This window comes from Bombyx mori, chromosome 10 (genome assembly GCF_030269925.1).
Source record: "Bombyx mori chromosome 10, ASM3026992v2".
Taxonomy (NCBI): Eukaryota; Metazoa; Arthropoda; class Insecta; order Lepidoptera; family Bombycidae; genus Bombyx; species Bombyx mori.
Genome location: NC_085116.1, coordinates 14,208,094 through 14,233,977, shown reverse-complemented (window position 1 = coordinate 14,233,977; position 25,884 = coordinate 14,208,094). Strand labels below are relative to the sequence as shown.

Genomic DNA, 25,884 nt, shown 5'->3' with positions numbered 1-25,884 from the left:
TAATAATAAAAAAACCTTCTCTTTTGCACTGCAGTGATAAACAGCTCCGTACTTACACGCGAAATTAATTGACGGGTTTTGTGTTATAAATTTACGAATTTTTAAATATTTACCTTGTATCGACATTTGTTTGGATTCTAGAATTCAAACAAGACGATTCTATATTCCTACCTCTACTAGTAGTTAGTTTTTCGTTCACCACTACTAATGAATTACTTTAGAAATTCCATTTTAATGAATTTGTAAAATTTAAATTTATTAAGTTTATTTTCTATACCTTTCTCAGGCTAATTCTGATTTATTAATTTGCTTTTTTTCTATCTATTATTCATTGTATTCATTATAGCGTTTATTTGTCCTTGTTGGCTTATGAGTAATTAGTATCGAAAGCACGATGATTTTAGATGCCTAGCCAACGTTTTTGCTTTATATATAGTTCATATCATGATAGAATAAACATGAACTCAACTGATACCCAAAACATGAAATCGTCGATTCATTTATCGATTGCAATAGTCACTCTATCACAGTATTGTACGTTCCGCGAAATCTATATTTAAAATAAAGTTTTTCATCGCCAAATAAAACTGAATCGAACGAGACACTGGAATTTTATTTGTTAAATGTTTCTGTATTATATTTCAAGGCCGTCATCACGAGCACCACTTTCGTTTAGCGTTCCTCGATACACGCCCTGGTTGTATCGCATTACTTTTTTATTAAGATCGTTCGTAACTGTACACGGTTGCAGCGCATTCCACGCGACCAATCATTCGGTACATCCAAATGTACCAGTATAGTAATTGCCAACACACTATTACGCAAATCTGATTGATGATAACGATTCGACTGTTAATACCGTTACTTCAATTTGGCCACTGCACTGTATCTATTGCCTATGTCGGTTCATTCACCTTCAAATCTTTATAGTCATTTTTTTCTATCTCAAGTACGTTTTCTTGATTGCGCCGATAAGCCAACTCTTTGTCCAATATGTCGAACTAATTACCTTCTAGTTGGCAATGACTTGTCGTTTGGTAATAAAAACTTAATTTCCAATGATGTATCAATAAAGAATGAACATGTCTCATTATTAATAACGAATAATAATGAAGTTACGTTGTTCGGTGTAGTGCGTTAGGAGTGTTTTGTGTTTTTTTTTGTTTTTGTGATCCACCAGTGCCAAGATAAACCCGTCAAAATGATGCAAGGATTGTTGGATTCGCTCTACAAAATCTATTCAGGTGAGTTTATTTATAGTGTTGGCGAAATTCGCAAACATACCGCGGGATGTTTTGTCTAACTTGATTAATGTAAAATTACAATTGACGTAACTGCTACAAAGGTATCATCATTCAGTAGTATAAATAAAAGTCTCGTTTCTCGCCTCGTCCTACCGAGCCCTACCGTTAAGCGAGTTAACAGTTACATCTTAACGAGCACCTACTTAATCCACGTGTTCCCCATTATCGAAACATTTCGGACTAACACTACGTTTCGGTCGACGAAAGTTCATGATACCTTTACTGGTTTAATTAGCCATCAAGCTCGGTCACGACTGGTTATTATTCGAAACGAGATTCGTCAGAGGCGGGGTCGCCACAAGTATTAATGCTTAGTTAGTAATTTGCTGCTATCGTTATTGCCTTTTTTTTATTCGTATTGTTGCTAAGTTAATCTTCGCCAAAGGGGCCGATAACCTCGTTTTTCAATTGCCTTTTAAAGACTAATCTTTTGTTCTTGCCTTCAAGTAAAATGAATATGCTTAAATAATGAATTAATTAATGAAATTGGTTGGCACAGAGTGGTAAGCTCAATCAATGAATCGGTGGTACGGTTTTTAGTGTTGTAAAACAGGATCGCAATTAAATGATTGCCACTGCCAATTATTTTACAATCATTATTATAAACTATGAGATACTATTATTGAATGTATTGAATGTTGAGGTGATCCGTTCGCTGTTACACAACATTTAACAACGTACAAGAATTGCAATAGTTATTTGACCCAAAGTTCAGTGTCAAGTTTGTCATAATGATATTAATGGCATTGTAGTGAGTTCAATAGTAGATGATTTCTAGTAGGTAGGTTTCATTGTTGAGAAATCATAAGGTTTTCAATGATTAATCCATTCTAGTTTCGAAATGGTATTCAACTCAGAATGTGTAGAGTGAGATTTTTCTTCTATATTGTTTCCTCACTGCTGAGGATTGCGACCACATATGACGTTCTTCCGCTGTGTTCGATCATGGGTGGTATGAACCGCATGGTACAGACTACCACAAAGTGCTTCTCTTACTAAATCTGACCATCTGGCTGTGGCTCTGCCTACGGCGCGCTTGCACTCTATGCGACCCGCAATTATGAGCTTCTGTAATTCATGTCTCCGCATGATGTGTCCGAAGAAGCTCATAACACGTTCCTGGCAGATGGAAGAGAGCCTTTTTCGGATGTTTAGCTCCCTAAGAATGGACTCGTTAGTTCTCATGGCAGTCAACAGTATTCACAGGATCCCCCGTCACACCCACATTTCAAAGGGATCGATATTTTTGCGATATCGCAGCTATTCATGCACCATGTGCAATTATATAAATGTTTTTAATACTCAATAATATTTAATGATAAAAATGTTTGAAAACGTACAGTTTGACTTTTAAATCAAAAGATGGGTTCGGGCTCGCTATTACAACTTTGTATTCATCATCACGTGCTGCCTCTAAATAAATATAAACTTATATAAAATTTAAAATTAAATTTATGATGCTTATTTAAGTGAATGAAATAAAGGAGTATGTGTATGAAATTTTTATGGTAATTTTACGTATTGCAAACACTAGTAGGTACCCGCAAATATATTGAGCCTCAATACATACGCAATCGACTATGCAACTTGCACTGCTAATGGCACATGGTAAAGGGTTGTCAAGAGTATGCAAATGAACCTTAGAGTATATGTATACTCTAAGAAATGAACATAATATGTATTTCAAGAAACACTAAAAACCGTTGCAAAATATTTGTGCCAATAAAATCATTATATCCAAGAATGCAGATAACATGTTTATTGCTGATAAAAATGTTATGTTTCTGTTAACTGATTAGAATATGGACGCGCCTAAGGATAAAGTAGGTAAATGAGCAAAGACGACCTTGGAAATCTGTTAACATCCTTCCTGGATGAAGAGTCCTCGTAACCGAGGATAAACTTTGTAATGGAACACCCAATATTGTATTCCGCCATATAAGTGAAGTTGTTCTACTTACTTTAAATATTTATAGTACTTTAGTGTGAATCATCAAATAAATTATGTACTATATTTTAGAAGTTTTTTCTTATTGCGTAGGTGAGTGAACGAGATCACGGCTTACTACGACTAAAGTAGTTATTGAAGCTTCCCTCAGTAATGGGTTGGGCATTAGTACCCAACCATGCAGGTTTACAATGCGCCCTACCTTCAGCAAATGCCCATTGGCGACAGCAGTACACTAGAATAATACTTGGGTAATGCTGCCACGTATACTTCGGTGACTCTTAAGACACCAACGGGAAATGACGGGATTATAAGCCGTTTTGACCTACGGTCACACAGCCGTTTTAGTTTAGTATTCATAAGTGTTAATCATATCATGGTTTTACAGAAGAGTAGTGTCTTGTTTTAGCTTTATTTTGGGTACATTCCAATTTCCGCTAAAAACCGTCAATTTGACATTGAATATCATGATTACAGCCATGGACCCATTATAATGATTATTTTCCCTACCTTTGCTGAAAGCCTTGAGAGGCTTTCAACTTCTCCTTGACGTGAAATGAATTGTTGTCAGTGTCTGCACCGTAAATACAAAGTAACGAATACAGGTGTTCTAAGTCGTGATTGATCCACAAGGCCGAGAGTTTATGCGGACAGTATAACCATTGTTTCGATCTATTAACACAATGCTGCCCCTCGCTGATGCTTATCTTCTTCAATAATACCAATATTTATGTATCTATGACTTCAGAATAATTTATTTAGATCATTAGTTGCAATGATTCAAGGGACAATTTCATAATATTCAGAGATATGTTGGTGCCTCCAAACTAGTTAATTTGCTCATTTAATGATTGCGACTATGTACGTGCGTCATAAACTTTCATTACTGGTTCTTTTTTCCATTGGAGACTTGAATTAGACAAAGTCATGTCTGCGTTGATGAAAAAATGTGTCTATCGTTTAGCTCAAGATGTATCACGAGTGTTTAAATGAACAACAGCTGCATTGTATTTCACTAAATGTCAAGATCGCACCGTATTCTAAGTACGTATGCCATTAATAATACTTTTTGTGGTCAAAGTTTCGTCTTACTCATAATGAAACAAAGCGACTGTTTGTTTTTTATGACCCTCTCTAGAAAACATTAAGCAGGTCTATTCATTTTTAAAGTTGCTTTTGTACCCGTTTTTTTTAACTGTTGTGTTGATTTTCTATTTACTCACATCTTATATGATAATGTCTACATAGGTATTAAAGTATAAAAATAACTTAGTTACAGTATCTGAATAGAGTAGTGTATAGAAAATAATTTGTTAAAAACCAAACCAGATACATTTAAAAATGTATGTACAATTGGAAGTGTAAAATAAGTTTTGGCATTTTTCTGTTTTAAAATTCTATTATTTTTGAGTTACAATTTAAAATGATCTCATTACGAAATAATTTACCTAAACTAGTATCCCAAGTGTCAGACGCCCTTGAAAAGGCCATACTACTAACAGTGTAGTCTCATAGACAGCCAATTACAAGGAAAGGCAGGGTTTTCATCGTATAGTATGGAATTTTGAAGACTACTCATTTCATTATTGCTACTTGCCTTGCTCGGACTTAGCCAATGCGAGTAAGAGATTGTTTTCCATTAAGTAGGTTGCCTGTTCTACTATGAAGTTACTTGAAATAACATTGAATACAATACCTTTAAGTCACTGTTTCACTATATTTACAGTTCCTCTATAGGACTTTTGAGTTAGGGTAAGGTAGGCCACCTTTTGTTGGGTTACATTAAATGAACTTGCTCTTTCTCCTCTGTTTCATAGATGCCCTCAAATAGATCTAATAAACCGAGATATGAAACGAACGGCTCTCGCCTTTAACAATTGTCATTTAGGTTTACGCAATGTTCAACGTCGCTTGCCAATTGACGTCATTGTAGGACAAGCTGGTCTCTAGGGCTTATAGCCATTATTTTACGTGAACATAAAAATTTAAGTACCATTTTAAGTTTTTTTTTTATTATTCCCCCGGGCTGGACGAGCTCGCGGTCTAGCTGGTGTTATGTTACCGAAATCCAGATCACAACGTGAATGATGCTATCCAGCTTGCGACATGAGATTGACGTTAAAGCCTCAATTCTATAACAGCTGTTCCTTTGGAATGGAGAAATTAAAAAAAGAAGCTTTGCCTGTCAACTAAAACCTTAACACAGCAACAGTACAGCATCAGAGCACAGAGCCGTCGGCATCTACAAGAAAAAGAAAATTTAAGTCTCCCCATGAGTACTATTTATTTAAGTTACGTGAGAATTTATGTCTCTTGGTCAATTATACAAGACATTGATAAATTACTGTCTGTATTAATAGTTTGCTGTAGATAAGGTAACATCTGCCGACAAAGTAGTAATTTATTCCGTCTAATTCTTGTTTATTCAAACATGTAATATTGAATACACTAAATAACGTAATGGACTCGATTGAAACTGTTAATATTTGTTTATTATTTTTTAAGCAGAGATGAACTATCGTGCCCTTATGAATTATTGTGGTTTGAACAATGATCAGTTTTAATTTGTAGCGGATCCTATGCATCGGTTCCTTATCCTCCTATTCCATCCCTTTTGTTAGCTATCATTAATGTAGAATAGGGATCGCGGCGCATAAAATAAAATGTATACTGTTCCAAAATCTTCTGTTATAATAATAATTAAAAAATTAATTAACACTTTTATTACGCCTTGCCCATTTCTTAACCGTCTTCGCCATCTTCATTTTTCTGTCATTCTCTTCTCTCTTTCTTTCCGTTTTCTCTCATCCACATCTTAACGCTCCGTTCCTCACTCTTTTCATGCTTTCCGTTCTTACCAATCCTACATCCTACATATGTAATAACGGCAGGCAGTGGCTTGGCTGTACTTCTGGCATTTCTCATGTCCGTAAGCCATGGTAACCCCTCCAGCAAACTAAACGCCGAAACTGACAAAAAAATATTGTTAAGAACACTTATTGATCTAGATATCATAGACTGTTTATTTATTGAATCAAAATGCACGACTGCTCTGTGAAAATTAATCACTTTCGGACACAATTTACGCCCGGTTGCCAGTACTTGTGTAGCTCACGGTTGGCTTTTTCAATTGGTTTCGTATATATTATGTAGGTATGTGTTATATAAGGTTAGGGTAAAATATGCTGCGTTTGATATTCCAGATCTATAAATATATAAGCAAAAATAAATTTGACTATTTAGTCTCTGTGGACCATATAAGTGTTTTTTAGTGGACTTTGATCATTTGCGAATGTCATTCCCGGTCCTGCGGACAGAATGGAAAGCAATCGACGTCGCCCCAAACACGTCATTTCGGATCCTCTCGTTCCACTAACGGTGCATTTAGGTACCTCAAGCACCGGTCATCGTTCTCGTCGGACCCGTCGCTTACGACGAAGGGCTCGACGAGTAAATTAACCCTCAGACAGCCCACTGAATTTTTCGCCGGATCTTCTCAGTGGGTCGCGTTTCCGCTCCGGTGGTAGATTCTGCGAAGCACGGCTCTTGTTAGGGTTCGTGTTAGCAACGTCGTCAGGTTTGAGCCCCGTGAGCTCACCTACTAGTTAAGGTTACGCTAATATAGCCTCTCAAGGCTCTCAGCTTAGGTGGGGAAAAAAATGCGGATAAAACGACCAATCTGTAATCTAGACTAGCATATCTGTATGTACATAGGTTAGTGACATTAGGTATACTGTTTGTGCATTAAAAACAATGCTTCTTGAAAACACACGATTTGAACGTGTTACGTAATTTTGAAAATCTCATTAAAATAACGAATTTCAACACGAATGCGTAGTCCGTGACATATCCATACATAATGACTCACATTACAATGTTTAAATTGTAATCGTAAACTCGAAGGTTACTTACTTATTAAAAGGTAATAACCGATATATATATATTTGCATTTAGTTCGAAGGTCTTATAATACTTTCGAAGTAAATAACGTTAATACCAATAATGACTTCGTAAGGAAAGATATCGTACGTTCAATTTTCAAGTTAAATTTACTCTGGTTATCTGAAGTTAAATAAAAATGTACATTTCCTTGTTTGCGTTAGATGCACGTTGTGCTCAGCATTTGCGCGTCTCTCTTCATATCATATTGACTTGTTACTTTGTATAGTTCTTGTTTGCCCTAAAAGGAAGGTTTGAGTCATATATGTACGATAGATTGTAGCGAGACTAGTTTTAACAAATTGCTTCATAAATTTAACGATGGAACGTGGCTGATTTCAATCGCCTTTATTATAAAAGTGATATTTATACTGCTGAATGGTTTGGTCTGTTAGTTCGTTTCTCCATAACCAAGCTATCAGCCGGAAGCTAATAAATATTGTATAACATTTTTCTTTGGTGAAAAATAAAGGTACAGGACAGTGTGGGTGGTAAACTATGCAAATGTTAGCTAACCAATAAAAAAAATCAGCTGGTTAGTAATTATTTTTCATGACCTTGTTTATGATACATGTTGGAGAGGGGGGACTCCCTAACAAAACCTTATATTTTGTTGGACAAATATTTTTTCACGTTAATTAGATAATTAACAAAGAAAAATTCGGTTAGTAATAAATTTTTAAAATTCGTAAAATCAACATGTTTTATCGTTGCTACCCCTAGTAAGCTACCATTTACCAACGTTACTGTAAGAAAAAAAAGTTGAGCGTCTAATCAAAAGGAAGCTACTCACGAAAAATCAGCTTGTTAGTAATAAATGATGATAAGTGTACCAGGGATCCTGTACTATCATGTTAATTCTTCATATAAAGAAATCGTAGAGTTAACGCTTTTCCATTCAGCGGTCGAGTATATATCCTGTTAATGCTTATTATCCGTGTTTGTTGCCTTTGTTTGATTATTGATATGCGGTTTTTTATTATTATTGTCGAACGTGTTGCAGTTGGTCGCGTGGTTTTTCGGAGAATTTTGTTCTTTAGTCTCTACGGCCGTTTTGAAGTACGATCTTATCGTAGTACCAAGTGTTTTTTGTTGCATTAAATATAGTTGGTATTTTTTTGTTTATATTAAAATTTGATGTTTTAGAAGCTCCAATTGGTAGTCGAGCGTTTAAACAGTAAAATTAAAGCTACAATATTCATTTTTTTTTTATTGAGGTCTGTTTTGGTTACGTAACGCACGCTTCAATCGTACATATTAAAAAAAACTCCTAATTAAATCAGATGTGTGTGTCACAAGAACTAAATTAAAAATATCAGAACAAGATTCTAGAGAAAAAAATTATCACCAGCCCAAACATCGATATCGTCTTACACCGCACTATTTATTGCGTTTATTGCACACATGTGTAAACTCGATAAACTAAACGTTATCGATGTTGTAACAATCGTTTGTAGTTATCGATAAAAATTGACGAATTCGTTTAGTGCCGGAGTTATTCGTTTACAGAATGCAGCAAGCAGTATCGGTAATGATAACGATTGTGAAGTTTTATTACGTCTACGTTGGTTTTGGGTTTTATTTTTATTTGATTTTGGAACTGCAATGGTTATGTAAAGTGGAAGTGGCGTATTTCTTGGGTTTTTTTATTGCTCTTTCACGAAAATCTAGGAAGAGTCTTACGTAAGGCTAATAAAAAGATAACAGTCTTCATGCACTCTTGATATCACAACTCTAATAAGATTAAACTCGATGAGCTGATTACTAGATCTACAATATCACAAGAAACACAAGGTCGGGGATTATTTTTAACAATAAATATCCCTTTCACAGGAATTTCTGAGTAGTTTGTTCAATTTCCTTTTAAGCCTCTCAACCTTTACAACCTCTAGACCTTTCTGCCGTGAAGCAGTAAATCGTTTCGGTTTGAAGGCTGGGACAGCCGTTGTAACTATACTGAGACATTAGAACTCATCTCAATATGGCTGGCGGTATTTACGTTGTATATTTCTATGGGTTCCGGTAACCACTTAACACCAGGCGGGCTGTGAGCTCGTCCACCCATCTATGCAATAGGAAATAAAACTAAAAACATCGTTGATATTACATTCGTTTCCTTGGTGGACCAACAAAATATATTCCGATACGTACCGCCATTCTGCCTATGTTAGCAGCGGAGGAGTCATGCTGTCTAGCATAGCAATGCAATTAAGACTTCACTCTAATGTCTCACGAGTCGGGTATGTTGTGGGTTGGTGGCGGTATGTCGACTCGGGTAGCCGTATAACTCTAGGCCACGAGCTAGTCTTCCTATCCAACCAATAACAATTGGTTATGCATGTTGTTTTTACTGGTGGTAGGCCGTCTTGTGAGTCCGCACGGGCTGGTACCACCGCCCTGCCTATTTCTGCCGTGAAGCAGTAATGCGTTTCGGTTTGAAGGGTGAGGCAGCCGTTGTAATTATACTGCGACCTTAGAACTTATATCTCACGGTGGTTGGCGCATTTACGTTGTAGATGTCTATGGGCTCCGGTAACCACTTAACACCAGTCGGGCCGTGAGCTCGTCTGCCCATATAAGCAATAAAACAAATGCAAATTCAGTTGTATTTTTTTTTATTGCTTAGATGAGTGGACGAGCTCACAGCCTACCTGGTGTTAGTTAAGTGGTTACTGGAGCCCATAGACATCCACAACGTAAATGCGCCACCCACCACCTACCCGTGCGGACTCACAAGAGGTCCTACCACCAGTAAGATACACTCACCAGTTTATATACAACGCTTATCACAACACAATGTATACTCTTATCTTTATTTCGTAATATTTATTTTAAAATCAACATTCACGACGGATTGTTGTGAAACAGATAAAAGTTTTCGCAATCCACGAAACCATTGTTTTGTGTCTATTAAAGTCTTTTCTAAAATGTTTGCGTAATCGTATTAATGAGATTCTATTGTTCGGTCTTACAGGAGTTGACTTGCGAAATGAGTAAGGGTTAAGTTTGTGATTGTAGGTTTAGTTAGAGCGCTTTATCTTCAATCGCGACACGATCATTCTTTGCGGTTCAAAAAATACAAGAACTGTATAAGTTGGGATCAATATTGTGGTAAGCGTTCCATATACAGCTCTGTCTTTAAAATCAGATGATATATTATGATATTTTTTTTATTGCTTAAGGGGGTGGACGATCTCATGGCCCACCCGGTATTAAGTGGTTACCTGAGCCCTTGAGATATAAGTTCTAAGGTCTCAGTATAATTAGAACGGCTGCCCCACCCTTCAAACCGAAACGCATTACTGTTTTATGGCAGAAATAGGCGGGGTGGTGGTACCTATCCGTGCGGACTCACAAGAGATCCTACCATCAGTAATTACGGAAATTATAATTTTGAATTGATTTTATCTCGTCGCCATTAATACCGAAATCACGGATTTTTCCAATGTCGCGTTTGAATACGTGTTTTTAGCGCACTTTTGTTCCATCGGAAAAAAAAATGTACCTAAATTCTCTAGGATAGGGTTGAAATCCTATTGATTGAAATATGGATGCAAGACCGCTTTTTAGCAAAAATCGGCAAGATGGAGGTACCCACCCACCCGCGAGAGCTTACAATGTGTTTAGCCCACTAGCTACTGTCAATTACAAACTCAACGTATCGGAGACTGCTGCTCCCCATTCCATAATTAATGCATTAGTCGCCTTTTAATAAAGGACAAGCGCTGAATTGTTGCTATTTTAGATCCACACCCCACGGTATCTATGGGAGTCTGTAAACTACTCAGCATCACGTATCCTCCGAGCTTCTCTTCCTGATTTAGTTAATAAAAACAAAGTTAAAAATTAAACCATGACACACGTCGAACATCAAAGCATTTCGTGAGTTTCTCGAAATATTTAAAACGCACCTGTAAAACGGCCCTCGGAGATAATTATTAACAAATATTCCTGTCATACGTTTTAATTGACAGCGTCGGAACTTTAAAAACAAAACTATTTGGCTCATAAAATAACAAAGAATATTTTTCACGTAAATAGCAGAGTAAAAAATTTATATATGCATTTTAGTGTTGTCTTCGAGAGTCGCAGATTTCATTTAATTAAAAAAAAAAACGGTATTTTTGTGGTTTATGTCGCGTTTATTATTTTTTTCGTGTAAAGAAAAGGAACGTTAAATTAAATGAAATAACAAAAAATATAAATTTAGTAGTCCTGATACAATAGATGTGTTATTTTTTATCATGATCATTTACCATCATAGCAATTGATCCGGACAACTTCTGCTATATTTGTTATTATAAATAAGACTGTTCACTGCTTCGTAATTTTGTGTCTATCGATCACTCAACCAATAAATCTATCGACTACTTTATGGACTAAAGCGTGACGGAAACAACTCATTATTAATATTAAAATATAATGCAGGTGAAACCGCGGAGCATCTATATGTATTGCATATAACTCACATAAAAAAATTAACTGTCCATTCTAGATATGTATTTAAGGCTTTACTGTAATTCACGATCTATAGATAATAGACATCAGTGCGATCATCATTTAAGCACAGGGCTTCTTTAAGCTATTCATCTGCTATAAGATTTTAATTCATAACCCAAGATGACCAATAAGACTACGCTTCCCCACTAAGTTTCTCGCCTGATCTTTTCACCGATCGCGTATGCTCTTGCTCACTACTCTTTGTTGGCAAATTCGGGTTGAAACCGTGAGCTCCGCTACCCTTCCGCGAGAAGCTGGAATACCTCCTCAAGCTACCACGTAATAAGTAGAGGATAAAAAACGACACGTACATAAATATTTTAAACAATAAAATATATCCAACCTTATGATCTGATCCGTAAAGGGCGCTGTCTTGAACGCATAAAACGAGTTTGTTTGATTGATCAATCTAATTCATCAGGTTATTTTTTCTTTATTATTGAACCACTTAATTATTTTTTTACTGTACAAAGTATGACTTTTTTCTATTGCATATTTCACTGTCGAAACTTTTCGTCAATTGTTTTTGTTTATATTCAGCAATTGTGATGCCGGCCGTCACAGTTTCACGTCAATTGACTGACGGTGAACAACCTTGTACGGATTGCTTACGTAATTTCCTATAGTTATTGACATGTTCCGAAGACATCTCTGGATATAAGTGATTTATTACTTTTTTTATTTTGTCCGAGTGTGTGTTTTTTTTTATTTATTTTTTATTGATTAGATGGGTGGACGAGCTCACAGCCCACCTGATGTTAAGTGGTTACTGGAGCCCATGGACATCTACAACGTAAATGCGCCACCCACCTTGAGATATAAGTTCTAAGATCTCAGTATAGTTACAACGGCTGCCCTATTATATCTATACTTGAAAGTACATAACGTTGTATGCTAGTTTCTGTTCCCTATATACAGGGAGTTCTAGTTTGGTGACCTTTTGTGATTTGGCATCTAATATTTATTCTGTAAAGTATATAAGTATACTTGCATACAAATGGACCGGTATAGATGCAAAATGGTAGAAATGAGCTAAGCACTCCTTTTCCACTCACCGTAAATTGTAATGTATTTTTAATTTTAGTATAAAGTATTTTTATCTTAGTATGCGCATAACGTGGTTTTCCTTTTTCCTTGGAGGAGGCTTTCACCCGAGGAGGGTTCTCGTAAATTTTAACGTAACTAATCCCATTACTGTTTGCAAGAAATATAAAGACTTTTTATTATTTATTAAAATTAGATAAGGTTAGATCACTTAGCGATAAAATTTAAGAAAATTTTAAAACAAAAGCTTGTAACGGCTCGCCATCTTTTGTTCTTTCAAATCGTTTTCATGCCAAGGTGTTGGCAGCGACGGACGGCTGCCCTCGGGGCGATGCGTGATGGAATGTTTGTGAATACATATTCGATTATTTCAGACAAAAAACAAAAAAAAACTTATCGAAAATCGTAATGGAATTCAGCAACGTGTTGAACTATAATGTTTCTGTCAAAAATACACGATGTTTTTGAGAAACAAGCATTTTAGCAAATTTTTCGGTTTTTATCTTTTGTAAGATGCATAACAGTTTAAAATTGAAACTGAGAGTAACGATTTCATTTATGATTTTTCTTTAATAGATTATACGTGCACAGACTGAATCCAAGTAATACGCGATCGGGAAGGGCTTTTTTTTTATTGCCCTTATAGGCAGACGAGCATACGGCCCACCTGATGGTGAGTGGTTACCTTCGCCCATGGACTTCAGCAATGCCAGGGGCAGAGTCAAGTCGCTGCCTACCGTTTAATACTCTCCACAAGCCTCGTTTGAAGAAGGACATGTCATAGCGCTCGGGAAACACAGTGGAGGGGATCTCATTCCATAGCCGGATGGTACGTGGCAAAAAAGACCTCTGGAAACGCACTGTGGATGACCGCAGTGGCTCCAGGTAGTATGGATGAACTCTACTCCGGTGGCGGGCGGCGCGATGGTAAAAACAAACAAAATTTGTTGCATACTAGGGCACCGAAGAATCTCGAAGCAACGATTTCTGTGTGTTCGTTGTGTACATTATATCTACAAGTGCACAACGCAATTTTTATCGATAAAGCAACTGTTACTAATTTAACGCTTAAAACCTCTTCGATAATACTTATGATATAGCGATTTGAACTATGTTGACCCTTCAATTCATCTGTAACTACAGCGTTGTTTATGTTTTTAGAATGCATGACTGATGGATGTGTATAAGTACGTCCCAAAATCGGGTTTATGTTAGATTGGCAACCTCTAAAAAAGGGAAATATGATTGTTTTTAAACAGGCATGGGAGGCATTTGTGAAGCCGGCGTTCTTCGTTCCACATACTCTTTATAAGGGCATAACACATTAAAAATAAAAATAAGAACCAAGAAATTAATAAACTGTATTATTTTCTTACAGGTAATTGACGCGTTCTAGATAAAGAAGATGTCAACAATCAACTGTTACGGTAATGTGACACACTAAAACATAATTTATTTGTTCAGAGATTGTACTCCGAGATGCAATTTAAATGTAACTATAAAAGTCAATAATGTAATTGCCGTGTAATTTATTAATGTTCTTGTCATAGCGATAAATTTGCTGCACATTTCATATGAAAAGGAATGTGTAGGATGCAATGTTTTTTACAGTCGTCGTGCCCTAAAGGATGAAGACGTCCGGTGCATTGAGCGATGCACCGGTGTTCGAATCCCAGGCTGGTACCAATTTTTCTAATGAAATACGTACACAACAAATGTTCACGATTGACTTCCACGGTGAAGGAATAGCGTCGTGTAATAAAAATCAAACCCGCAAAATCATAATTTGCGTAATTACTGGTGGTAGGACCTCTTGTGAGTCCGCCCGGGCACCCTGCCTATTTCTGTCGTGAAGCAGTAATGCGTTTCGGTTTGAAGGGCGGGTCAGCCGTTGTAACTATACTGAGACCTAAGAAATTATATCTCAAGGTGGGTGGCGGCATTTACGTTGGAGATGCCTATAAGCTCCAGTAACCACTTAACACCCGGTGGGCTGTGAGCTCTTCCACACATCAAAGCATTTAAATTCTAGGCATTTAAATTCACATGTCTCAACCGTATAATTTATTCTACGTACTAAAACAAAATAAATAAGTTGATAATGACCAAAGCGTGTAATGGGACTAATCGCACGCACTATTGACGCAGCGAAATTGCTCTTCGTGTCTTGAAACAAGGTCACTAACGTATCAAAGGGATTAGCGTTTTAGAGTTTTATATACAGAGTGTTACGAAAAAAGTGTTTTTGTTTTGTTACCAAATAATTACTGTACTGTATCTAAATTAAGTGTATAACACAAACATATAGTAAATATATAAAATTACTAGTCTTCTTCTTGTTAAACGTTGATTAAGTAAATTGTCAAAAGTGCATTAACTAAACAAACACCCTGTAGTTTAAATTTCCACTATGGTGGTTTCTCTTTTGATTTTACTCTTAAAGGAATGCGTTTACTCTTAATTTAGGATGGTGATAGTAATGATCTAAGCCGCGATTTTATATTTACATTTGAGAGTACTACATGGTAGGCTGTTTAATACTATTAACATTCGATAGACGTCGCGCGAGTCGTTACATATTATTGTTATATGAAATATTTTGATTGCGATAAAACTTTTAGTTTACTTAAAAATAATAATTCCAGTTTAAATTCGCTTTTGAGAAAATGTGTCTGTCGGCTTATAATTGAAAAAAATTGAATTAATAAGGCATAACTGAATAATAAGACATAACTAAAACAATGAAATTACTTTCACGTGTGTGGAACAATGCATTGTTGTAATAGTGTGTGTGTAAGTGCTTGTCTGAAGTTTATGGTAACATAAATAAACTCGCATTTTCTTTAATACTCGTGGCACTATAACAAGCCCAAGCCTGCCAGTAGTCTCGATGGGCTATTCTGGGTTCACCATGACTGGTAGGAGATCTCATGGGGCTCAGTCTGAATGAATTAACTAACATCTAGCTTACCAAAAGCAGTGTTTCGCTGAATCTACCATCCGTACGGAATCTTTTTTTTATGTTTGAGAAGTTACTGGTGGCCCGGAGGCCTTTCCAATTTTACCAGGGCAGGTTGGCGAGCAAAGGCTCAGCCAGAAGGGGTGAGATTTGCTAACAGCACCCGAGCGCCTCTAAAGGAGACCTAACGACTCAAGAGTAGCTGCTTCGCGAATGAACCTACTACCGGATCGGAATCACGACCCACTGAGAAGTTCCGGCAAGAAACTCCGCTGAGTTGTGTCTGTAAGTTAAGCTTTACTTCGAATATTCGTATTCGACGAGTTAGACAAGAACGGTGACCGGTGGTTCAAAACTCTAAAAGCACCAAAAGTGTATCGAGCGACTGTACCTAATTTTGCTGTATTTTTTCTAATAAGTACTTAATATATACTAAAGAATGTTTTCGACGACGAAGGAAAAAATATGCAAATTTTCATAATTTTGTAAATAATTTCATGTTATTTATTTATTTTTAAAAACTTAGGCTTACGTATATGAAGACGTCGTATGGAATAAAAGAATTGAGTGCTCTAGTGTTAATATCCAAACAGGAAACAGGGAATCGTTTGAATCAAGAAACAAAGGAAAAACCTTGCATGTTTTTCTCAACATTCGGCATTACACACACTATTTGACCTCGAATACTCTATTAGTCTTAATTAGTTTGTAACTAGATATAGCCGCGCGTATTGGATCAGATCAGAATTGATTGATGACCGTTCATTGTTCTATTTAATTACGAATTATGATTCATTAAAACGCCGGATGCTTTTCTTCTATGAAAATTAAGTGCAGTACACACACACGGTGTCTTGAAGTTTTTTTTTCTTTACTTTTAAAAAAACACGTCTCTTTTATCGGACCTTCTGCGGCTTCAACTGGTTTTTGAATTCGAAAATAATATCAAGATAATAAAAAATATAATATCAAAATAAAAGAAATGGCGTGACGATTTCAAAGTACGTGAATCTTTGAATATACATATATCTATTGATTCCCATAAGCATAGATCTGTGCGTAATTAAAATGTAACTAAAACTATTGTGGACAAACCTTAAATTGATAAAACTAGCGTGACCGCGCTAAATGTCAGCTATGAGATAGTGATATTAACAGTGTTATAAGTAGTACATATGTACTATCCTTGACCTTTGACTTTGTTGTTTATTACTAGACAATTACAATGCAAGAAAGAAAATATGTTATGAACTCAGAGTTAAACATTAATGCCGAATTGAAAATGATTTGCTTTAGGCATAGCGAAATGAGGAATATGTCTGCCTTCTTAATATTCAATTCTTAAATTGTCATTTAAATACATTACATAAAAAAAAACTATTACTACCTGTAAATTCGATTGTATTTCTGTATAGCTGCTGCATGATTTTGAATAATGAAAACTAGGTTCAACCATTGAAGAAGTGCGTTCTGAATTACGTTGCGTTAGTAATATTGAGCTTGCCAAAATATTAAAAGAAAACAGAAAGCTGTCGAGAATATTAAAATTGACAGACACTCGCTGTGAAGACAACGCGACTAATTAACCGAGTTTCTGGAAGATATTTCAAAAGTTATTTGTATTTAAAAATAAATAAATGTTTTATGAAGTCTTTACGTAACCTATAAAAAGTAAGTTATCACTACATAGTATAAAACAACGTCGCTTTCTCTATCCCTATGTATGCTTAAATGTTTAAAACTACGCAACCGATTTGATGCGGTTTTTTTAAATAAATAGAGTGATTGAAGAGGAAGGTTTATATGTATAATAACATCCATTAAATAGTGAAGAAATCAATAATGAATTACAGTTTCCGAAGCGAAGCGAAGCGAGGGCGGGTCGTTAGTATTAGAATAAAACGCTTCGTCCAAAAAACAACACTTCATGCAAAAAGCAAAAAATATATGATTCTTATCGAATAAAAGTTAATAAAGATGCTTAAAGAAAGCTTCAAGTGCCAGCAAGACGAGAACAGTATCGTTAATAAATTGCGAAACAAAAGTGTCCCATGTATTACCAATAACGACAAGCAATCATCGTATCTGACAGCGCTTTTAAGCCTAATATTTTCATACAATGCCCCATAACTTGCAGCGAGGACGAGATTATATCGTTTGCTCACGCGATCGCCGATCGCCGAGTCGACTCGGGCCTGTCGTGAGAAAATCGTAACAACTACATACGTGCGTGCGTATTTGTTCGGAGCGTGCTGCCGATTTCATGGGAAGCGGCCCGTGAAAAATTTATATTTGTTTTGGCGAGTGTTTTTTTTTTTAAGATTATGAATAAACTTGAAAAAAAAAACATTGAAATGTTATCTGCACGTAAATTAACAGAGTTCAGTCAAAAAATTCTTACTCGTCTTAAAAATACGAAAGTGACTATTTGTCTGTTACGCTTTTGCGCCTGAACCGGTTTTGACGAAATTCGGTATGGAAATAGAGTGAACTCTGGAAAAGAATGTAGGGTGCCTTTTAACCCACTACAGAGCTCTGTTAGTGGGTTGTTCTGGGAGTATAAATGAACTAAAGTGTATTCTATACTAATATATAAATCTACAGTGGTTTTTACGGATGTTTCGTTATAACTACTGAACTTTGCATCCGATTGACTTGAAACTTGGTATCCATATAGAAAATACATGTACTGAATGGATAGGGTAATGTTTGTATGAGTTTTGGACTCCCTAATAACAAATTAATTTTAAATGCCCAGCGAAGCGGACGAGTAAGGCTAGTAAAGTATAAAAATCGCTTCAATTAACTCTTCAAATAAAAATAAATAAAAAATCATGTAATCTATCCGCTGGTAGCCCAAGAGACTATTCCAGCTACCGACGGGTAGGTGAGCTCACAGACTCAATCCCAAAGAATTTGCTAACAATAGCAGGAAGAGCAGCAATCCAACCAACAGATCGGAATCGCGACCCACTAAGAAGATCTGGTGTGAGATTCGGTGGGCTATTAATTCCTCCTTACGTAGCTATCTGAAAACCGAAGATAGCGACCTACATAGATTGTCTATTTTGTAGCCAGGTGGCATTATTTTAACAAATGAAGATAACCTTTAACTAGGCCAAACTAGGTCGTGAAATATCTGACCGACAATTTACTTTTCTCGAGTTCTGTTCTCTATACGTGACAATCAGTGTTTATTACATATATGTACTACAAGACCTCAGTGAAATTATCTTACTCAAAAGAATTGAAAAAAAATACCAACACCACGAATAGTGCTTAAATTTATTCACGATAAGACTGCATCTTTTGACTTACAATGTAAACAGAACCCGAAGTATGTAGATGGTTCGAAATAGTGCCAATCGCGCTACCTTTAAGGTTCTAAATAGTGTGTAACCGTTAACTAAGTGTGTGGACATTAGCGATGGTAATGACCCGTCGTAAAGTGAAACAAATGTATGTAATAAAAAGTAACATTCTCTCAAATAAAAATAATGAGCTTTAGTGTTTAAAAATTTGTGGATTCAATCAAATATACTAACCATTGTCGTCGTCTTTAATGACACCAAGAATTTCTATTACAGAAAACCATAGTACTATATACAGAATTAACTCTCTGTGTTTGTTTCATCAGTTCTTCTCAAACTGTTGCTATTTTTCAGAACCGGTGATTTGAACATGTTTTTTTTTAGATTTAACAAGTACGGATATATATAATGACTTAGTTGAAATAAATGATCTCAATTTGAATATTCATAAAAATAATGTTAAGACCTAGTTTTGGTTCGACATTAATTAGGCAGATCAACTATCTAAATTCTTATCGTAAAGAAATTATCTTTTACCTCTCCGAGAACTTTTTGAAAAACCTTTTTTTTCCAATAATTAATAAGGACTTTTCTAGATTACTTTTCCCGAACGTTTCATTGGTCCGTGTGCACCTTCACACAATGATAATGGAATCTAATTAGTGTTTCACGAATTTGAAAAAAATCCGTACTCTTAACAGTAGCTTTTCGAGAAACCTTTAGGACCTCTTGTGAGTCCGCACGGGTAGGTACCACCACCCTGCCTATTTCTGCCGTGAAGCAGTAATGCGTTTCGGTTTGAAGGGCGGGGCAGCCGTTGTAACTATACTGAGACCTTAGAACTTATATCTCAAGGTGGGTGGCGCATTTACGTTGTAGATGACATGAGTGAGTAACATGAGTTCTAAGGTATCAGTATTGTGCGGACTCAAAAGAGGTCCTATCACCAGTAAAAATTACGTTCTAGATGTCTATGGGCTCCAGTAACCGCTTAACACCAGGTGGGCTGTGAGCTCATCCACCCATCTAACAATAAAAAAAATACAATTACTCGTATATATGTATATATTTAAATGATGATAGAATTTTGGAATCGATAGTTTACCTCATCGTAAATAATAATAGTTGTGTATCCTAAAGCGATGATGTTATTCGACCGGATCATTGTTGCATTTTAAGATGATGACGAAATCGGAAAACAACAAAAACATTCTCGCTCAGTATCGATGATCACGATTCTGTTTTTATGCAAATAGTTTTAACAAAAGCGTACCAATTACGAAACGTTTTGTGTTCCCGACTACAGTACGTGAGAGCCCGTAGTGATAATAATTAAGTTTTAAGTGTAGATTGTTGCTTTGTTAGACGCATTATTCTTTTTTTAGAATCTATATATTAATACGTGAAGCAAAAACTTTGTATCCATTTTTACGAAAATTGCGCGGACGGAGGAGTATGAAATTTTCCACACTTATAGAGAATATAGAGAAAAAGTGCACAATGCTAATATTTTTTTTAAATAATGCATAAAAGATACATTAAATCAATAAAGAAAACATTAAACACACTACATACCATGTATTTGACGCACACACGCACATATACATTGTCAAACTTTTGTTCTTGACGGCTGTGGTCAAAATGAGAATAGATTAAATATTGTTTGTCTTTATTAATATTTTTTTATAGTGTAGCCTTGGCGAATTTTGTGATTATAGAAGTATAAAATACAATCATAATAGTGCACAAACTTATTACACAATTCCAATTAATTATAGTCGAATTTCGACTACTGCGGGACCTCTAGTACTACTAAAGATCGTGTTTGATAAAGTTGAAGTTGGTCCCTTTGATGGTTCATCACACCATATCTTTTGATTTCAGCCAAACTATTGTTGTAGTAAGGACCACTGCAGATAAAGAAAAGAATTGATAATCTGTAATAATACACTTGAACTTCAAAATGAAGTCAACTTTATAGGGAATATATACGGAACTAACAATTTGAAAACGAAATGCCTATCATATTGCCAATATATTATTAAATGAGATTATATTTTTAAAATTATATGACAGGGCTATCTTTAATTTATGTTAATTAAAGAGAAATGTTTCTTCATATCTTTTTCTTTTTCGTTCACGATTTTGAAATAGTCTTTAATTTTCGCCTACGTTCTTTTTTTTTTCCCTACCTAAGCTGGTAGCCTTGAGAGGCTATTCCAGCGTAACCTTAACTAGTAGGTGAGCTCACGGGGCTCAAACCTGACGACGTTGCTTACACGAACCCTAGCAAGAGCCGTGCTTCGCAGAATCTACCACCGGATCGGAAACGCGACCCATTACGAGACACTCAGGGGGCTGTGTCTGAGGGTTAATTTACTCGTCGAGTAAAGTTCGACAAGCAAGCGACGGGTTCGACGAGAACGGTGACCGGTGTTTGAGGTACCTAAAAGCACCGTTAGTGGATCGGGAGGATCCGAGATGACGTGTTTTGGGCGACGTCGACTGCTTTCCATTCTTTCCGCAGCCTCGGGAATGCAGTTACCGGCGGCCACGATGAGAGGGTTCTCGTGTCGTGCCGCTTTATCGAAGTGGGCCTACGTTCATTGATCACACTCAACTTAAGCTGAGTAAAGGCGACAACACGACTTGCGCGATTCAGGTTTCGTTTCCCATTTAATCGCTAACACCGACACCGATTCTTTCGACACTCGAAACTTTATTACCGTTATCCCGTTGCATTCGTTCACGATCAGCCACTCGGACCAGAGACGACAGTTTATCAAACAATCGTGTCCAAATAACGACTCTCGTTCAGATAAACGTCAATATTTATTTCCTACTGGTTATTTTATTTAAGCGCAACACAATCGACCGACTAGCGTTCCAGTGCGACTAGTCTATATACTTAATATTATAAAGAGGAAAGATTTGTTTGTTTGTATGTATTGAATAGGCTCCGAAACTACGGAACCGATTTGAAAAATTCTTTCACTGTTTGGAAGCTACACTATTCCCGAGTGACATAGGCTCTAATATTATTTGAAAAAAATTAGCGATCCTTACTAGAACTCCAATAATGTAACCCAAGGTGTAACAAAAATTACCTAAAATATTCTTTACATCGCCTGCCCTGCGAAAACTATTGATGGTAGAATAAAATTTGTAGAACACATAACAGACTTATGCCGCAACAAGTGTTCTTTTATTTAAAAAAATAAAACAACGTCTTTGAAATTATTGTTAAAGTCCGGAGCGGAGCCGGAGCTGGCCGCTAGTAGGTGATAAAATTAGCGTTTTTTCGATGTGTACATGCGCCTTTATTTGTTTTCCGGTCGTTTACCTCATTGTGCACGAGACTTTTGTTGGTTTTTCAAATGCAAACCTGACCGGCTTCGATTATTTCTAAATTAGAACATGATTCGGCAATAGTTATCACTAATAAGTTATGTCACGTCAAACACGTTTCGCAACACGTGTGTAGTTAATATATTTGAAGATGCCGTGTCCTCGTCGCAAAAATAGGAAACGACTTTTCGTTGCCGAGTGTTGTGGCATCGATGCTCGGTGACGACGAGTCGTGGAAGGCGATGCTCGACTTAAGCAAGTGCACCATCTCGCAGAATCTGCCGACCGAGAGGACTGGTGGTCGTGGCGCCGACGACCGCCAGTCCGGCGTCCCGAGGGGGAGGGTGATGGGAGAGATGGCTTCCGCACTAAACGGTTCACTTGCCCCCTTTGCCTTTTCATGAGTTCTGTCGCATGCGAGGTTTGGATGCTGGTTGTTGAGCGACAGGAGGTTTTAAAGGTCAACTATGCCCTTCAACATTACTATATAATGTATCTTATGATAGATAATAGAAAATGTCATTGACGTCGTCGTGGCCTAAAAGATAAGACGTCCGGTGCAATAGTGTTGAAGCGATGCACCGGTGTTCGAATCCTGCAGGCGGGTACCAATTTTTCTAATGAAATACGTACTCAACAAATGTTCACGATTGACTTCCACGGTGAAGGAATAACATCGTGTAATAAAAGTGAAACCCGCAAAATTATAATTTGCGTAATTACTGGTGGTAGGACCTGTTGTGAGTCCGCGCGGGTAGGTACCACCGCCCTGCCTATTTCTGCCGTGAAGCAGTAATGCGTTTCGGTTTGAAGGGTGGGGCAGCCGTTGTAACTATACTGAGACCTTACCACTTATATCTCGAGGTGGGTGGCGCATTTACGTTGTAGATGTTAATGGGCTCCAGTAACCACCTAACTCAGGTGGGCTGTGAGCTCGTCCACCCATCTAAGCAATAAAAAAAAAAAAAAAAAAACGTACCAAATGATATTTGCCGATAGTTAATAATAGCACGTAACGAAAACATGTTGTTGTAAATGGCGAATATTGATAGTCGTGATATATTTTTTAAACATCTCAGTTTCCTTATCGACCGGGGTTCGTGAAAAAAAGAAACGTTTTGTCACGTTTCAAATTGAATTTCTATAGAACTACCTCCTCGATGTACTGACGTGTGCGTGATCGTGATATATCTTAGCCTATTTCGCTTGTATAGTGATAAAAAATAGAATAAACTCAATGTACTCTTGATTTAGGATCACTTGACAGACGTGTTTTGTCGTTTTTGCAGTTTTGTTTCGAACCCGTTTATGTTTATTAGATACGCCTACAATAGCCATATATACCTGTACATTAAATGTATGCCATTCGAAATAGAGGGAGTTCCGGTATACTTCATCTTTTTTTTTTATGATTGAAAGATTACTGGTGGCCCGAAGGCCTTTCCAGTGTCACCAGGGCAGGTGGGCGAGCAAAGGCTCAGCCAGGAGGGGTGGGATTTGCTAACAACTGCCCGAACGCCTCCGAAGGAGACCTAACAACTCAAGAGCAATTGCTTTACGAATTAATCTACTACCGGATCGGAATCGCGACCCGCTGAGAAGATCCGGCGAGAAACTCAGCGGGCTGATGTATGGGTTAGGTTGCACGTCGACCTCTTTGTCGAGTTCGACGACGACGGTTACCGGGGTCCCTAAGCCTGCTCCTAGTGGTAGAGCTGAAGGCGTCGTATACTTCATCGTAACAGCTTATTGTCTTTATAATGTTGCTCACTGTCAGGACTTTGTGCCTTGTTTGGCTAAAAGGACTTCGACCTTATGTGCCATGGTCTAAAAGTAATCATTAAAAACTTCAAGTGAGTCGCTAACTAGCTGCCCATCTACAATAATAGAAATAGAAAAGGAATACTTGTCATTAGGTTAGAACAATATGTAATTGGAGATTGATTTGTTTTTCGACTTTAATCATTATCTGAAAAGACGTGTATGTTGAGATTATTGGTTAATCGAATTCTACTCTAGCAGCTACTGAGCGGTGGTAAAATGTAGTCGATTATACATTCTCGAACAAAACTCAAGGACATTGTTAAATTCCTTCCTATTCTTTCCTACAATTCCAGCGCATGTATCAACAGTCAAAACCTCGGAAGCTCAATAATATACGTAATATACATTTTGTGATAAATAAATAAAAAAAACAATCGTTCTTACACTGTATCAATGAGGACTAGTATTCCATAATAATATTTTGCGCAGTCTTTGTATCAGGTCGTTGCCTTTAAAAAGAAACACTTCAACTATCAAGAGCCTCTTGAAAACATTATTAGATAAGCCTTTGATTGCGTTCTGTTACGTTTGTTTTAAGTTGACCGAGATAGAAAACTACTGGCTATATAGTTGGCATTGCCTCCTGAAGAATATCACTACATAGTATAAAACAAAGTCGCTTTCTCTGTCCCTATATTTGTCCCTATGTATGCTTAAATCTTTAAAACTACGCAACGGATTTTGATGCGATTTTTGAAGTGAAAACTTCTTTAGAATCGTTGTGATTTCAAACCGGTTGCAACGGAAAAAACGACAGGTAAGAGACACAAATACAAAAATGTGTAGGATGAAGCCAGCAAAGAATGAGACAGAAATATACATACTATTTAATACAGCGCCATCTGTGAGATTTTTTAATACTAACGTGTGTATGAAAGCTCTTGTAGTGAATTTTAATTTAGGATTATACGTGAAATTAAAATATCAATTCACAGAGAGCGCTACCTTACAATTATTTACTAATGACAAAATTTTACATATACTTAAGACGTTTAGGATAATTGTATTTTAATTTTGGAAGGTTTCACTTCTACCACGTGTGAATTGCACACATGTATTTTTTTTTAATAGATAGAGTGCTTGAAGAGGAAGGTTTATATGTATAATAACATCCATTAAATAGTGGAGAAATCAATAATAAATTACAGTTTCCGAAGCGAAGCGAGGGCTGGTCGCTAGTTGTTTATAAAATCAAATGTCTTTTCTGTCTATATCAGAGAAAGACTTGACTCCGTTTGTTTTTGAGCTTCCTTTAACCACACCATTTGTTCGTACTTAATATCCGGAATTTTTTACGCTTTCTTTAAATTAAAAGTAAAATCTGAATCCCATACTATCGATAATTATCTCTATCTCTCTCTCATCTCTTTAATCAAATGAATGAAATACAAGGAATTTTTACGTAGCAGAGTCTCAGTCCGTGGCCTGGTAGGTATTTGTAACTATCACGTATCATTTTAACAGCATCTCGACCGATTGTTTATGACGTCAATACAAAAAAAAAAAAATTGGATGTACGTAAAAAAATTTACCCGATATTCTTTACATTATAAACATCTACGAGTATTACATATAACAACTACTTATAAATGTGTTTTTTTTTTCGGTTTCCATATCTGGATTGTACAGCCGTAGACCATAAATCTTATATAATTGTTTATATGTAACAACACAACAAAAACCATAATAATTAGGCTTGAAGGTAGC

The 25,884-nt window shown here is 36.5% G+C and overlaps 1 protein-coding gene across 8 annotated transcripts in view; it reads left to right on the top strand.

Annotated features, from left to right (window-relative positions):
- Window positions 1-25,884, top strand: part of LOC101741553 (rho GTPase-activating protein 21) — a 453,498-nt gene that overhangs the window by 36,977 nt on the left and 390,637 nt on the right. For 6 of the 8 annotated variants that reach the window (XM_038013525.2, XM_062670700.1, XM_038013528.2 and 3 more), the window contains exon 2: window positions 951-1,244. The exons of the other annotated variants lie outside the window; for them this stretch is intronic. In XM_038013525.2, coding sequence (XP_037869453.1) covers window positions 1,202-1,244 — 43 coding nt within the window. In that variant the 5' untranslated portion in view covers window positions 951-1,201. The remainder of the gene's footprint in view (window positions 1-950; window positions 1,245-25,884) is intronic. 8 annotated transcript variants of the gene reach the window in all.